Source organism: Lithobates pipiens, unplaced genomic scaffold, assembly GCF_037356315.1.
Source record: "Lithobates pipiens isolate NorthernLeopardFrog02 unplaced genomic scaffold, aLitPip1_a1.2 Scaffold_8, whole genome shotgun sequence".
Classification (NCBI taxonomy): domain Eukaryota; kingdom Metazoa; phylum Chordata; class Amphibia; order Anura; family Ranidae; genus Lithobates; species Lithobates pipiens.
The window spans coordinates 176,302,296-176,319,906 of record NW_027507903.1 but is presented as its reverse complement, the minus strand read 5'-3'; the positions used below and the strand labels follow the sequence as shown (position 1 = coordinate 176,319,906).

Genomic DNA, 17,611 nt, shown 5'->3' with positions numbered 1-17,611 from the left:
ACAACAAAATGTCTTAAAGAGAAGAAAATATGCCTTCTGGAGTGGCCCAGTCAGAGTCCTGACCTCAACCCAATTGAAATGCTGTGGCATGACCTCAAGAAAGTGATTCACACCGGACATCCCAAGAATATTGCTGAACTGAAACAGTTCTGTAAAGAAGAATGGTCAAGAATTACTCCTGATCATTGTGCACATCTAATCTGCAACTACAGGAAACGTTTGGTTGAAGTTATTGCTGCCAAAGGAGGTTCAACCAGTTATTAAATCCAAGGGGTCACATACTTTTTCCACCTGCACTGTGAATGTTTACATAGTGTGTTAAATAAAAACATGGTAACATTTAATTCTTTGTGTGTTATTAGTATAAGCAGACTGTGATTGTCTATTGTGACTTGGATGAAGATCAGATCACATTTTATTACCAATTTGTGCAGAAATCCATATCATTCCAAAAGGGTTCACATACTTTTTTTGCAACTGTATATAGTCACTTAATAAGGTTTCAGTGTACTTAAAATAATGTTGGCACTACCATAATTGAATATACTTAAAGATGTTAAAATAAAGAATGCTGCCATAGACTGACCTAGATTAACTACTTGACCTTCGAAAGATTTACACCCCTTTGTGACCAGGCCACTTTTTGCAATACTGCACTGCATTACTTTGACAATTGCATGGTCATACAACGCTGTGCCCCAATAAAATGTAATTTTTTCCCCACAAATAGAGCTTTCTTTTGGTGGTATTTTGATCACCACTGTTTCTTTTATTTGTTGCACTCTAAACAAAGAAAGGCCGACCTTTTTGAAAAAACTTTCTGCTATAAAACATATCTAAAACAAAAATTGAATAAAAAAAACGAATTTCTTCATAAATATAGGCCAATATGTATTCAGCTACATGTTTTTGATTAAAAAAAAAATCCAAATAGGTGTACATTTATTGGTTTGTGTGACAGTTATAGCGCCTATAAACTGTGGTATATATACTATATTTATTTTTTATTTTTTACTAATAATGGAGGCGATCAGCAACTTATAGTGAGACTGTGATATTGCGGTAGATAAACTGACACTTTTTAGGAACCAGTGACACTAATACAGTGATCAGTGCTAAAAAAAAAAAAATTGCAAAAATATGTCACTGTACTATTGACACTGGCTGAGAAGGGGTAAAAGATCTAGGGCAATCAAAGGATTAAATGTGTGCCTCGCCAGTGTTTTGGTGTACAGAGTGTGCTGTTTTTACCAGGGGAAGAAATTGATTCTAGTCCCTGCTTTGCAAGAACACAGAATCCATCCCTTTCCCCCTGTCAGAACGATGGTCTGCCTTGTTTATGTAGGCAGATTGCTGTTCTGTGTTCTTTACTGATGATCGACAGGTGCCGGAGGACATAAATTGTCATGCACCTCCAGATCAGCATCTGCTGTGAATATTCAAGTGCAGTGCTAGTAACTTTATTTACACAAACATCCTTCGTTTTTAGCACAGTTAACTTTTACCAGATCTGAAGTCTGAAATAGACATATTTATTATAAATGCCATATACTTCTAATAATGTAATAGTTCTAAGTTCAGTACATAAATGACACATCATTTCTCAAATTCTAAAAGCTTTGCAAATTATATGTATACTGGTGTAGCTGTTATTTTGTGTTTATACTGCTCTGCTGAAAAATCTGATAAACTGGGGTTTGAAGTTGTAATTGCAAATTGCCATTCATGATTTAAAAATGGTAATGGGAGATGTTAATGTGACCTTTGTATAAGGCTTTCAGAGGTTTCATAAAGATGATCATTTGGTTTTTATGGCAGATATTTGAATTCACCAGGTTCTTAGTGCAGTTGTATCTTGTCCCTAGACGGCTCAGCCTGTACATAAAAGAACTGTCACCTGTCATTGCATCAATGTTTCTCTAGGCTGACTCTGAATGAGGTCACAGTCAGTGTTTGTAACAGCATGGAAATGTGTGCATGTATATTAAATGTATTACAATATAGAGTCCTTGCTTACTATCACCACCTATAAATAGACAAGGGCACAACTGTCTGAATTAGTAATGGTAGAATTATTCATATTTTTTTTTTCTTGAAACTGTACAACTAATCCAGGCTGAAAAATACTACTTACTAAACCCAAAATAGAAGGAAAGATGGATTGTAGAAATATTCTGCAGATATATGAGCTAAAAAATGTAAAATGCTAAAAATTGCATACATCCGTCATTTTCACTGTTTAACCCATCAGGGATATGACAAGGACATTAAATAACCTTCAAGAAACAAAAAAACAGAATGCAATGAAGAATGCACAGTGTCTCCATACTAAGGCACTTCCTCATCACTGGGTTTCACACACCAGCAATATTGCATACAATTTTTACATTCTCTTATTAATTATCCTTTAACTTATACCTGGTTATAGATATGTAGGGGGACTGTCTTCAAAAAATGATTTTTTTTTTATTATTGTGGGATCATTTGCAAAGGTGGGGGATGTTGTCATTTACCTAGCACAGATTACACAATCATGTACTTCATAGTCTGCCAAATTAAAATAAATGTCTTTAGAATAGCTTTAAATGTTCAGGTCAATGGAAGCCCCAGCAATAATTTTCAGATCCTGCAGTTCACAGTACTTAGCGCAATCTGAGAGTTGTACAACGTAGATATAATAAATAAAAGCATAAATGTTACCTTCACCTTTTTAAATGGGAACTTTTTTTTGCTGCACAAATTTTTAATTCAGTTGCCAAAAAATACATAAGCATTGAATCTCAAAGGCCAAAAATACTTTTTTTTTACTGCCCTGAAGAATATGTCAACACTACAGAAATACAGGTGGTAATAAATGGACATCTCAAGTACCATATATTTTTTCTTTTGTGATTATGACACATGGGGGGGTAGGTAGTAAAAAATAATGAAAAGAGCTCTGCATTTGTTATACGTCCTCTATACACCCCTACCTGTCACTCCCAACACAAGGCCTAAGAGAGCAGATAGGGAAGCAGAGATGGCAATGGTAGTTTGACTACTTTTTCTATTGCAGAAGAGGGGTTCTGGACAATAAGAATTACTCCCATTATTGTTTGTGTTTTATTTAAGTCAATTGTGGTGTTATTGTTGTCATTTTCAGCTGAAGCTGAAAGCTCAGAGCTCCACATTTGGGTCAAGCATATTGTATATTGAAGGCAGCTATTTTCTTATTATGCATCCACACAGACTTCCCTACCTCCTGGCCCCTCTCTCTGCTAGACCCACCTCCCAGAGAAGAGGCACTGTTTTCACCATGTCTGAGCACAGTCAGCCTCCTGCATATTCCTCACTGTCATTACCCTGTCATTACCCTGCTCTGCTATCTTCAGCAGCAGAACTCCTGGGGGCACCTCACAAATCCCTAGGGTTCTGCAAAACCCCAGCTGCGAAAACCCGACTCTAAGGTCGGGTATAAGTCAATTTACCTTCCAGTTTTTGGACTGACAACAAAAGCACTCAAAGGGAAAACCACATTGGGAACATGTGGCCCAAACTAAATTTACAGGTGTGGCTCAAGGCTTCATCAGGTCCTCTTACGTAGCAACTGTTCAAAGTGCAGACAAGGACAGAGCTTGTCTCAGCTCAATACATCCAACTGAAAAGGAAAAGTCTTAGAAGTCCCACATCTCTGAAAAACCCCTTAAGAAAATGTATGACCGCCTCAGCCTGGGCTCAAAACAGGCCATGCTCCCCAACACGTTTTTTACTCCGCCCACAGAGCTTAGTCATGGGGAACATTGAGAACATGCAAACTGTTTATGGCTTTGGTGGGACCTTAAAGCAAGCAATATAGATAATCACTGTACAACCTTACTGCACATGTTGATGTACCGATGACTGTATCACCTCTGTTAGAAGCAAGTCTTATTTTTAATGGCATACATGATTTTTTTGTGTGTATATATATATATATATATATATATATATATATATATATTTTTTTTTTTTTTTTTTTTTTTTTTATACATACAGTGCCTTGCAAAAGTATTCAGCCCCCTTGAACTTTTCAACCTTTTGCCACATTTCAGGCTTCAAACATAAAGATATAACATTTTTATTTTTTGTGAAGAATCACCAACAAGTGGGACACAATTGTGAAGTGGAACTAAATCTATTGGATTTTTGAAACTTTTTTTAACTAATAAAAAAATGAAAAGTGGGGCGTGCAAAATTATTCGGCCCCCTTGCATTAATACTTTGTAGAGCCACCTTTTGCTGCGATTACAGCTGCAAGTCGCTTGGGGTATGTCTCTATCAGTTTTGCACATCGAGAGACTGAAATTCTTGCCCATTCTTCCTTGCAAAACAGCTCGAGCTCAGTGAGGTTGGATGGGAGAGCGTTTGTGAACAGCAGTTTTCAGCTCTTTCCACAGATTCTCGATTGGATTCAGGTCTGGACTTTGACTTGGCCATTCTAACACCTGGATACGTTTATTTGTGAACCATTCCTTTGTAGATTTTGCTGTATGTTTGGAATCATTGTCTTGTTGGAAGATAAATCTCCATCCCAGTTTCAGGTCTTTTGCAGACTCCAACAGGTTTTCATCCAGAATGGTCCTGTATTTGGCTGCATCCATCTTCCCCTCAATTTTAACCATCTTCCCTTTCCCTGCTGAAGAAAAGCAGGCCCAAACCATGATGCTGCCACCACCATGTTTGACAGTGGGGATGGTGTGTTGAGGGTGATGAGCTGTGTTGCTTTTATGCCAAACATATCGTTTTGCATTGTGTGCAAATAGTTTGCTTTTGGTTTCATCTGACCAGAGCACCTTCTTCCACATGTTTGGTGTGTCTCCCAGGTAGCTGGTGGCAAATTTTAGACGAGACTTTTTATGGATATCTTTGAGAAATGGCTTTCTTCTTGCCACTCTTCCATAAAGGCCAGATTTGTGCAGTGTACGACTGATTGTTGTCCTATGGACAGACTCTCCCACCTCAGCTGTAGTTCTCTGCAGTTCATCCAGAGTGATCATGGGCCTCTTGGCTGCATCTCTGATCAGTCTTCTCCTTGTCTGAGCTGAAAGTTTAGAGGGACGGTCAGGTCTTGGTAGATTTGCAGTGGTCTGATACTCCTTCCATTTCAAAATGATCGCTTGCACAGTGCTCCTTGGGATGTTTAAAGCTTGGGAAATCTTTTTGTATCCAAATCCGGCTTTAAACTTCTCCACAACAGTATTACGGACCTGCCTGGTGTGTTCCTTGGTCTTCACGATGCTCTCTGCGCTTTCAACAGAACCCTGAGGCCGCGTACACACGCGGGGACTGTTCGCCCAACTTTGTCCGTCAAACAGTTTCGGCAAACAGTCCGCTCAAAATTAGCATGGACGGACATGCCCACACACGACGAACGAACAGTTTGCTGAAACCGTGCGCGATGACGTGAACGGCACGTACTACGGGACGAAAAATACGACGTCCTATACACTGCATTATAACTTTCGGCGTGTAAATCCTTTCTGAGCATGCGCGGAACTTAGTTTGACGAACAAGCCTACACACGGGCGGACTGTTCGCTCAAACAAGGTTTCAGCGGACAGTTTTACGGAATTTCCGAAAAACCTTGTTCGTCAAACTGTCCGCTGAAACTGTCCGCTGAAAGCCCACACACGAGCGGACTGTCCGCCCAAACACTGTTCAGCGGACAAAGTTGGGCGAACAGTCCGCGCGTGTGTACGCGGCCTGAGACTATCACAGAGCAGGTGCATTTATACAAAGACTTGATTACACACAGGTGGATTCTATTTATCACCATCAGTCATTTAGGACAACATTGGATCATTCAGAGATCCTCGCTGAACTTCTGGAGTGAGTTTGCTGCACTGAAAGTAAAGGGGCCGAATAATTTTGCACGCACCACTTTTCAGTTTTCTATTTGCTAAAAACGTTTAAATTATCCAATAGATTTCATTCCACTTCACAATTGTGTCCCACTTGTTGGTGATTCTTCACAAAAAATTAAAATTTTATATCTTTATGTTTGAAGCCTGAAATGTGGCAAAAGGTTGAAAAGTTCAAGGGGGCCGAATACTTTCGCAAGGCACAGTATATATATATATATATATATATATATATATATATATATATATATACTTTTACTTACTTCCAACAGTTAGGTAAATTCCAAACAATATCTTGAAACATATCATGTAATTTATCATGTTAACATGAAAATTCCCGTCATCTCCTCTCCATTAACAAAGTAAAGGTAGGAACAGCAGAAAAGGAAATACAAAAGGAAAAACAAAATAAGTCCCAAAAACATAATAGAAAAAAAAAAGAGAGAAATAGCAGGGAACCTGCGACAGATAGAGATAAAGCTGTCAAGAGGGTGCAGAAACACTGAAATGAATTAGTATTATTCAATAAGTCCTATTGTAACCACTTAAGGACTGTAAGTATTTGCCCCCTAATGACCAGGCCATTTTTTGCGATACAGCACTACGTCGCTTTAACAATTACGTGGTTGTGCAACGCTGTACCCAAACAAAATTTATGCAACAAATAGAGCTTTATTTTGGTGGTATTTGGTCACCTCTGCGTTTTTTTTTTGTTTTGTTTGCGCTATAACCAAAAAAAGACCGACAAATTTGGAAAAAAATATATATTTTCTGCTTTAATAAATATCCCCAAAAAAATTTGTAGACCAGGCCATTTTGGTCTGTTTCGTTTGTACACTGAAATAATAGTCAATGGTTGAGGTCTAATTGTTCACCCCAATATCGGAGAGCTCACCCTCGCCACTTCCTCCAAAAATGGGTGTATCTTAGGGCAAAAACCACCATATGTGCCCATGTGTAGCTCGATCTCCACATTCCCTCCAGCACTGGGGCGAAGTTGAACTAAACATTACGTTTAATTTTACTGGTCTATAATGCCATCGAGTAAGAAGTTTAAAATGTACCTCCTTCATTCTACTCGAGGTGGCAGGCATATGGGAAAATTGTATGATCCTGTCTTTTTGCTTATCTGTAAATGTAAATTGTAGGTCAGTTTCCCAACAACCTATATACCCTGGGTACCCAGGGCTTTGCAAAGACATCAGAGCTCTATAGAAAAGAGAGGTGCAATGTTGTGGTGGATCTTTATGTTGCATAATTATTTCAATAGGGTTCAGTTCTTTTAACAAACGTATGGGTTGCGGGAGACTCTGAATAAATTGACAGCTGTACGTATCTCCACTGGGCCATAAATGTTGGCTGATATACTCCGCATAAGCACTTTAACCTCTTAAGGACCAGCCACCGCAGTTATACTGTGGCAGATTGGCTGCTCTGGGCAAATTGCCGTTCCTGTACGTCAGATGCTTTAAGAGCTGTAGGGGGCGCACACAACGCCGGAGCCGATGTGCGTGGCCGGCTGTTGTGATGCCCACGGCCACCCACGATCACTCACGATCACTCCTGACAGAGACAGAAGAAAGATCTGTCAATGTAAACAGGCAGATATCCATTCTGTCAGGGGAGGAGAGACAGATCCGCTGCTCCTAAAGATTAGGAACAGCGATCGGTCTCCTCTTCCAGGCAGCCCCATTCCCCTACAGTTAGAACACACATGAGGGAACATATTTAACCCCTTGATCTCCCCCTAGTGTTAACCCCTTCCCCGCCAGTGACATATATACAATAGGCAGAAAAGAACGGCTGCACGCCACAGGAACGTTCCAACGATTTTATTCCAAAAATAGCAAATGACAGCCAACAAAGACAGTGTGTCCGAACCCAAGAGGTGATGCGTGTGCTTTACACTGACCTCAGTCTTTCTTCTGGCTGTCATTGCTTTTTTTTGGAATAAAATTGTTGGAACGTTCCTGTGGTGTGCAGTCGTTCTTTTCTTCCTATTGATCATTGGTGGCTTGCACCCAGCGCATCCGGATTGTAGTTACTGCTCACCTGGAGCGTCTTCTTCCTTGTTTGAATCTTCTGGACATTTATACAGTAATCATTGTCTATTTTTAGCACTGATCATTGCATAAATGTCAACGGTCCCAGAAAAGTGTCAAAAGTGCCATTTCAAGTTCCACCCAGGGTCTAGTCTTTCTAGCAGACTTCCAGTCTGCCATTTGAGTTAACGCAATTGATTGGTAGTATAATTTTAAAATTTGGTAAAGCCATCCCCCCCCCAGTGCTTTGGGACAATATAAGATATCTTGAGATATTCTACTACACTTTCTCTTCCAGATACAATGTGTTCTAGTAGATTGCAACTTTGAAAAAAATCCTATAGAGACACCAAAAGGTAACATTTGGAAGATATATAAAACTTGGGGGAGAACGTTCATTTTTATAACCCTAATCTTGCCTAGCCAAGAATGGTAAAGAGAAGACCATTTCTATAAATCGAATTAAATTTTTTTTCAGCAAATTAAGATAATTATTTTGAAATAAATTGGTGAGACTAGATGTAAGAGAGATACCCAAGTACTTTAAAACAGATGATTGCCAAGTAAAGGGAATAATGTTTTTAAAGTTTCAGCTTCATGCCGAGGTATTGATATATTTAATATTTCAACTTTAGTCATATTAATCTTAAAATTGGATATATTTTGAAATTCCTGCATTAACCTCAGTAAGTTTGTAATCCTTGCTTGTTGGACATAGAATAAGATCGCATCTGCATATGCAGCTAACTTATGTTCCATTCCCTTCACTTTTAAACCATGTATATTTTGGTTTATTCTCACAATTGAAAGGAAGGGTTCTAAATAGAAAATAAGATGGCTGATAATGGGCAACCCTGTCCTGTACCATTTTTAATACCGGTAGTAAATGCATCACTTAAATGCCGTTAACCCTTATTCATATGGCTGGATGCAGGTATAAAGATGTAATTTGGTGAAACATACTTGGTCCTATACCCCAAGATTTCAACGTTGGCATCAAATATTCCCAGTCCACCCTGTCAAACAACTTTTCGGCATCAGTTGCAAGTAACAGGGTGGGCTGGGAGCTATTCCCGATGTAGGAGATTATAGACAAAGATCGTAAATAATTTTCTTTTCTTACATCAGGGACACAGAGTCATAGTACTTACTATGTGGTTTATATGGGCCACTGATAGGTGATGGACACTGGCACACCCAAAGGCAAGACGTGTACTCCCTATATAACCCCTCCCACTACTGGGAGTCCTTCTTTTTTTTGCCAGTGTCTAAGATGTTGGTCACGAGTAAAGATGTGCTGTGCTGAGCTCCACTGGAAGCTTCCCTGCTGGGGCTAGCCATGCTAACCGGATCCGTTCTGATGTCCTTTCATGGGCTAAACGGATGGTACCCAGGCGTCGTGTTCAAAGAAACAAGGTTTTGCTTGCGAAAGCTTCTCTTTAGAAAGCTGGACCCTGGGATCCAGTACTTTTTTGTAGTAAGGCCATAATGTTTTTTACTGACAGGGTGCTGGCGCAGGTCCAGGATTGTGGGTAACCTGAGGTTCCCCTGTTCCTGAAGGTTTCCTAAAGGGTCTCGGAACTCACCGTGATGGGGGAAGATTGTGTTTTTTATCTGAGATAACACTGCTGCGAGGAAAAGGTAAGGGAGATTTTCTCAGGAATTTCTTCTTCTATGTATAATGTTGTTATGCCTATGTGTCACCACTGGGGGCTGTATTGAGCACTCACCACCTGATGCTGGAAACAGCACAGAAGCCTTCATTTCTTCTCTCCTCCGGCCACATCAGATCCTCCGGTAAGAAGGGGGTTCTGGTTCTGCTCCTGAGCCCCCAATATTGCTTTTTTTCCCCTTTGGGGGATTGGATGCCAAAGTTTTTTTCCTTTTTGCAAATAAAAAAAGGACAGACCGCAGCTGCTCAGCGGAGGATTTACCCCGCCATGTCTGCAGGTTCCATAGGATGCCGCTCGCGCAGGAAAACACTATCCTTTGAAAGGAAAGGGGGACATGGCTAACGGCGTCAGATGCTGGCCACACGTGCAAGAAGTTGATTTAAGCGCTGTGTGTGTTTAGCTGCTGCTGGCTGTAGAGGGACAGAGCAGGAGGTTGGCTGGATCAGGTTTGGTGACACAGGCATTCCCTTTGACACATTGTACTTTAACAGGCTAGGATTAATAGCAGCTATTGCGCTGGACTATAGCCTAGCAGTGTACATTCTTTTGCTGGTAGTGCCTCTGCTTTGTGCTTCAGGCTATGCGTGGCAAAGGGATCAGGAACTCCTCTAAAGGTTCTAAAGGGTCAATGATTATACATATTACAAACTAAAAACATTTCCAAAAGAATGTCACCCTCCTCTGAGAGTGATGTGGCTGGTCAGATTGAGCCGTCAGGGGAATCTGTAGTTGCAGCTACGCAAGACACTTCAGCCCCTGAGTATATCACACAAGAGTTTTTTTCTTCTACCATTTGGGATCATTAAAACCTCCTCCATCTGGGGATGCCTTTCCTATTCATGCCTGGCTAAGGAAGCTTATGTATGCTGAATGCGAACATCCGGATAAACAATATTATCCTCCTAAGAGATTCTCCACACTTTATCCTATGGAAGAGGACTTCGATAAAAAACATGGGGGGTTCCAGCAATTAATGCTGCAATTGCCTCAGTGAACAAGAATCTCACATGTCCGATAATGCGCTAATGTTAAAGGATCCAACAGATAAGAAGTTGGAAGTTGGAACTCCTTTCTAAAAGCCATATGTCTTTGGCAAGCTCAGTAGCGCAGCCGGTTCTTTCCACAATTGGTGTATCCCAGTCCATTAAGGAACAGTTTGAGGAGATACTTAAAATTCTGCCTGATGAGCAGGCCCAGCAATGGGCTGGTTTATCAGACGTGCTGTTTTTTACAGTAGATGCTATCAAAGATTCTATCATTCAAGCCTCACGGCTTATGCTTGGACTAGTGTATTCTCGCAGAGTTCTATGGCTGAAAAGTTGGTCAGCCGAAGCACCGTGTAAAAAGCTCTTAGCCAGTTTCCCTTTTCACGGGGAACGGCTATTTGGAGACGATTTGGATAAATGCCTCCAGAAGATCTCTAATGGGAAAAGTTCCCTTTTACTAGTAAAGAAGAAGTTCAAACATTTCTCCTTTTAAACATGCTGCCTCACCTGTGCCAGGGGCATCAGCCTCTAGGCAGTCTCGACAGCCTCAACTGTCAGGTTCAAGGGGAAGACTCCAAGAGCACCACCAGGGTCAGAAGAGATCTTGGGGGCAGAAAGCCCACAAAACAGAATACTAAAGCCACCTTATGAAGGGGCGCCCCTGCTCACTCTGGTGGGGGGAAGGCTCCTGCAATTCTCAAGGATCTGGCAGGAACAATGTCAAGACAGATGGATGGCTTCCGCTGTTTCTCTAGATTTCCGAGATTTTCTGTCTCCACGTTTTCTATGGTCAAATGTTCCCAAGGACCCAGAGAAAAACTAGTCTATCCTTCTAGTGCTGGATCATCTATTATCCCAGTCGGTGATATCAGAGGTCCCCTTAGTGGAACAGGGCACGGGTTTTTATTCAAACCTTTTCACGGTTCCAAAACCAAATGGAGATGTAAGACCTATTCTAGATCTCAAAGATCTGAATTGGCACTTGAACATCCAATCCTTTTGCATGGAGTCAATCCGATCGGTTGTTGCCATCCTGCAAGGAAGGGAGTTTTTGGCTTCTATTGATATCAAAGATGCATAACTCCGCGTGCCAATCTTTCCCACTCACCAGAAATTTCTGCACTTCGAAATAGAAAATCATAATTTTCAGTTTGTTGCCCTGCCAATCGGTCTAGCCACAGCACCAAGGGTGTTCTCGAAAGTTCTGGGACATCCTTTAGCCAGATTAAGGGCTCAAGGCATAACGGTCCTAGACTATTTTGACAATCTGCTTTTAATCATTCAGTTTCAGGTCTAAACCAGAGTCTGGTCACAACTGTAAACTACCTGGAATCTCTAGGTTGGATTCTCAACCTGGAAAAATCCTCCTTAAAACCATCAAGAGGATTGCAGTACTTGGGTCTGGTCATAGATACCATACAGAAAAAGGTATTCCTATCCCAGACAAGAATCAGTTCCATTATAGAACTAATTCAACTCTGTGCATGAGATTGTTGGGGTAAATGATGGCCTCCTTGGAGGCCTTCCCTTACGCGCAGTTTCATTCAAGACTGCTACAAAACACAATCCTGGCAGCCTGGAACAAAAAGGTTCAGGCCTTGGATTTTCCAATACACCTGGCTTCCGATGTGCCTCAGAGCCTTAATTAGTACCTATTAGAACCTCCAAAAGGGAAAATCGTTTGTACCAGTCTCCTGGAAAGTGGTGACAACAGATGACTTCTAGGCTGGGGAATGGTCCTGGAAGAAGATTCTGTCCAGGGGAGATGGTCCAAGTTGGAGAGGACCTTGCCTATCAACCTTTTAGAGATTCTGGCAGTTTGTCTGGCTCTAGAGTCTTGGACGGTCAGACTAAGGGATTGTCCTGTCAGGATTCAGTCCAACAATGCCACGGCTGTGGCTTTCATCAATCATCACGGGGGGGCACAAGAAGCTGTGCAACCCAAAAAGAGGTGAATAATGTTCTTGCCTGGGCAGAACACAACATTCCTTGCCTATCAGCAATATTCATTCCGGGAATAGAAAATTGGCAGACGGACCACTTGAGTCGCCAACAATTTTTTCCGGGCAATGGCCTCTTCACCCCGACATCTTCCTAGCAATATGTCAAAGGTGGGGTAGACCAGACGTGGACCTGTTCGCATGCAGATTCAACAACAAGGTCGACAATTTTGTGTTGAGAACAAGGGATCCGCTAGCTTGCGGAACAGACGCATTAGTCTTCCCATGTGATCATTTTTCACCGATCTATGCGTTTACTCCAGTTATGCTACTTCATGTCTGCTTTGCAGGATCAAGCAGGAACGAAAGGAAGTGATTCTGGTAGCCCCAGCCTGGCCCAGAAGATCTTGGTTTACCGAGATCATAAATATGGCAGTAGGAGTCCCTTGGACTCTGCCATTATGGCCAGACCTTTTCGCACAAGGTCCGTCCGGTATTCCATCCTACCTTACAGACGCTAAATTTGACGGTTTGGCTATTGAGACCCACATTCTAAAGGATCGTGGGTTGTCTCCTTTGGTATTGTCTACCTTGATTAATGCCAGGAATCCAGCTTCCAGAATCATTTACTATAGAGTCTGCAAGGCATATGTTTCTTGGTGTGGACCAAGGGGTTGGCACCCCAGGAAATATGTCATAGGTAGGATCCTTGATTTCCTGCAAATGGGATTAGAGATGAAGCTGGCCTTGAGTACTATCAAGGGCCAGATCTCAGCCTTGTCAGTATTTTTTCAACGGCCTCTGGCTTTTCACTCTCTGGTGCATAGCTTTCTTCAGGGGGTAACACAAATAATCCACCTGTCAAGGCACCTCTAAATCCTTGGGATTTAAACTTAGTCTTATCGGCTTTGCAGAATCAGCCTTTTGAGCCTTTACGTGAAATTCCCTTGGTTCTTTTGACTAGAAAGATGATCTTTCTGGTTGCCATTTCTTCTGCTAGAAGAGTATCAGAACTAGTGGCTCTGTCTTGTAAAGAGCCATATTTGATCATGCATAAGGATAAGGTGGTTTTGCATCCTCATCCTGACTTCCTACCAAAGGTGGTGACAGGTTTTCACTTAAACCAAGATATTGTTCTTCCTTCTTTCTTCCCAGAGCCTCAATCTAGGGAAGAGAAGGCACTGCATTCCCTTGATGTAGTAAGAGCGGTCAGAGTGTATTTAGTGGATTCACAAAAATATGTTTTATTTGTACTGCCAGAAGGTCCAAAAAGGGGACAGGCAGCATCAAAAGCTACTATTTCCAAATGGATTTGTCAAATCATTATTCAGGCTTATGGTTAAAAGAAGAGAATTCCTCCTTTTCATGTTAAAGCACACTTGACAAGGGCAATTAGTGCCTCTTGGGTGGTGCATCATCAGGCCTCTGTGGCTCAGATCTGTAAGGCCGCAACTTGGTCTTCAGTTCATACGTTTACCAGATTTTTATCAAATCAATGTTAAAGATCATGAGGATATTGCCTTTGGGCGCAGTTTACTGCAGGCTGCAGTAGGAGTCCTCTGGCCTCCTTTTTTGTTGTGTCTCCTTCCCTTCTGTTGCCATTGCTATGGGACATCCCACATAGTAAGTGCTATGGCTCTGTGTCCCCTGATGTAAGAAAAGAAAACAGGATTTTTAAAACAGCTTACCTGTAAAATCATTTTCTTTTATGTACATCAGGGGACACAGGGTTCCCTTCTTTCTTGGTGTATACTTGTATTGCTTGGCTACAAAACTGAGGACTCCCAGTAGTGAGAGGGGTTATATAAGGAGTACACATCTCCTTTGGGCGTGCCAGTGTCCATCACCTAGCAGTGGCCCATATAACCCACATAGTAAGTACTATGGCTCTGTGTCCCCTGATGTACATCAAAGAAAAGGATTTTTATAGGTAAGCTGTTTTAAAAATCCTGTTATCCCTGGCTTTGCAACCGGGGATGAAGCTTGTCTGTTTCAGGCCTATCCAGTACGGAATCAGAGGGAGTAGTAGCTAATACTTTCCCATTTGGTTTTAGATCTACATTAATGAATTAATTAATGCTATTGGACAGTAATTTCCACAGTCAGACAAATCTTATGTACCGTATTTGCCGGCGTATAATCTATATAATATGAGTTTCACTTTTTGAATTTAATTGCTGAAATTAACTTTTTGAGTTTTTTGAGATGCACCTGTACTTTGTTCAGTTGAGAACTAAATAGTGAATAAAAAAAATAAAAATAAAAAAAACTTCTTTAAGTTTCAGAATGGACACCAAAGTGTAAGGTGTACATGTTAGACATGTACATCCAAAGTGGAAGCTAAGGGGTTAGTTCTCTTGCATTAAAGCTACAGGGCACTGACTGGTTCCTCCTCCTGCAAGGAGTTTGTATACTCTCTGTGTTTGAGTTTCCTTGAACACTCTGAATTCTTCTTTCAACCTGGTAATTCAGTTTACTCTAATTCTCAAATCGGCCTTAAATTAGTGTGGTAGGGATATTCCTACATGGAAAAAGTTCACTGTTTTCCATAAATACTATGCTATATGGACTATGTAATTACTATATAAATATGGGAAATAAAGTGATGGAAAGTTAACATGTGCTACGCCAGTTAGGCTATTTTATGTTTGCCATTGATTGCTACATTTGCTCATAACCAAAGTTTTTTGTGTTGCCATATTACACTAAGTTGTGGTACCATGTATGGATTTCTTTGTTTTGATTTTTTTTTTTTTATAAAGGTGTGTGTTTCAGACTTTTGTTTTTTTGAAGAAATACATAAACATTTTTAAACTTGAACTGTACTTAAATGAAATGCTTAAATTACATTTATTTAGGCACTACTTTGTTGGTAATAGCCACAGCGGGTTGTGTCACGATGATATCCTCCCATCCCCTCTCCTATGTCACCTGTTAATGGTGCTCAGTAATTTTTTTCCAGTCTGTCAGGGAGGAGGTTTAAGTAATTTATCTTGACCAACCAGTACAGACTCTAAAACTTCCTTCATGAGGCTCTCTGGTGCACTTTTGAGGAAGTTCAAGCATTGTTGACAGATCGTTCTCAGTTGCCGGTTTAGTATCACTCTTCATGCTTTCCTTCTCCCTTGTGGTTTTATTTTAATATGTTCGTGTATATACGGTTTTTGAATATTGTACCCACCCTCTATCGATACTGGAATTGTATTGTTTTTTTGTTTTTCTTTGCTGATGTGTGAAATAAAACTTTAAATTATAAAATGCCATTTATTTTTAGTAATTGTAACTTGTTCTTAACAGTGAAATGAATGTGGCTGCTGTGGATCCAAACCTTTGCATTGCTGTCTCCAGAAATGTGGCCAAGACCATACAGCTCTATGGGGTCAAGTCAGAACAACTTGTAAGTGACCTGTTTAGCTTAATATGCTAACCTGTTGTGTATTCACAGATAAAAATAAGGCACGATGTTTAATCCTCATATGGGCAACCTTGTTTTAGACACTCTGTGTTAAACATTCATTTTTCTGTTAGGCAAAGGAAATGGTCCTAAACCAGTCCTGTATATCTTCCATTATGGTGAAAGAACTAATGGTGAAATGACTGACCCTGGATGCTTTCACTGTTTTTTAATTTACTGTGAATATACCAAGCTTAGTCTGTATTTTAGCAGGAATTGAAGGATATCTATAAGTAAATTTATAACTTTAGATATTAAAGTTGTACTAAACTTTTAGGCCCCCTTCTCCAATTATTTTGTAGATGTTGTTGCTTCTAAGACTAAGAACTGAGCAATTTGAGACCGCTGATCGCTCAGTGTCCAGTCTTCAGTGAGGAGAGACAGTCACCAGCTCTCTGGTCTGCCCCTCTTGCTCTCACAGAAACACTGGGCTGTAGAGGGGGCAGCAGCAGCTGGCTCAAGCTCTCAGCGGCTCATTGAGAGGCTGAGCCAGCTGCCGGTCCAGGCTTCTGGGTGGATCCCGACTGTAAAATCAGGATCTTTCCACAGCCTGGACCGGCAGAACGAACTGCACTCCTGTGAGCAACAGGAGAAGTAGGGCTAAAAAAGTTTTGGCCATACTTCTCCCTTTAAAGACACATTTTGAACAAAGACCAAGTAGTCCATTGAGTCTACCCAATTTTTTTTTATACCTATCTTTGTCTCAAGCATGTTTGAATCCACTTTTACGGACTCTATACCTCTACTAGAAGTCTATTTCAAGAATCAACGACTCTTTTGTTAAAATAATACATTACAAGATTTGTTTTAAACTTTCCCCCTGCTAATTTATTGTCATGTCCTTGTGTTAGTTGGGTTGCTAGCTTCATATTGAAAATACTGCCCTCATGAACCTTATTCACACCCTTAAAGCGGAGTTCCACCCAGAAATGAAACTTCCACTGTTCGGATCCCCCCCCCCCCCCTCCGGTGTCACATTTGGCACCTTTCAGGGGGGAGCAGATACCTGTCAAATCCAGGTATTTGCACCCACTTCCGGGGAAAATCTATGCAAATCTGCTTAGACACACAGGTCCCAGAAGACAGCAAGGACCTATCAGAATGCGCAGCGCGAGTCGCGAATGCTCATTAGGGAACCAGGAGGGGAGCCGAAATGTTCATTTCCTGGTTTCCTTACCAGGAATGGCGCCGGCAGCACCCGAGAGTCAATCCAAAGATCGGCTTCAGGTGCCGTGTTTGCGAGCTTCATAGACAGGTAAGTGGCCTTGTATTAAAAGTCAACAGCTACAGTATTTTTAGCTACTAACTTTTAATTTTTTTTTCCCGCCGGCGGAACTCCGCTTTAAACTATTTAAAGTTCCTTACTTTCCTCCAAAACCCTTAGATTAGATAAGTATACAGACTATATATTATAGGGCGTAGAATGGGGGGTGGAATCAGGTTTAAGTTTAGATAGTGTTAGCCTGGACTTCCATTTTTAAGTTCCTGAAGTCTTTCCTGATATGTTTTTTCCTGACGTTTCACCATTTTTGTTGCCTGTCTTTGGACTTGTTCTCTTTTATCTCAATATATTTTTAAGTATATTTTTAGTGAAAACTAGACACAGTATTCTAAATTAGGTCAAACTAAAGATCTTT

The 17,611-nt window shown here is 40.9% G+C and overlaps 1 protein-coding gene across 1 annotated transcript in view; it reads left to right on the top strand.

Moving 5' to 3' along the window:
- Positions 1-17,611, top strand: part of COG5 (component of oligomeric golgi complex 5) — a 485,726-nt gene that overhangs the window by 334,588 nt on the left and 133,527 nt on the right. The window contains exon 14 of the mRNA XM_077472430.1: positions 15,818-15,917. Within this exon, the coding sequence (XP_077328556.1) occupies positions 15,818-15,917 (100 nt within the window). The remainder of the gene's footprint in view (positions 1-15,817; positions 15,918-17,611) is intronic.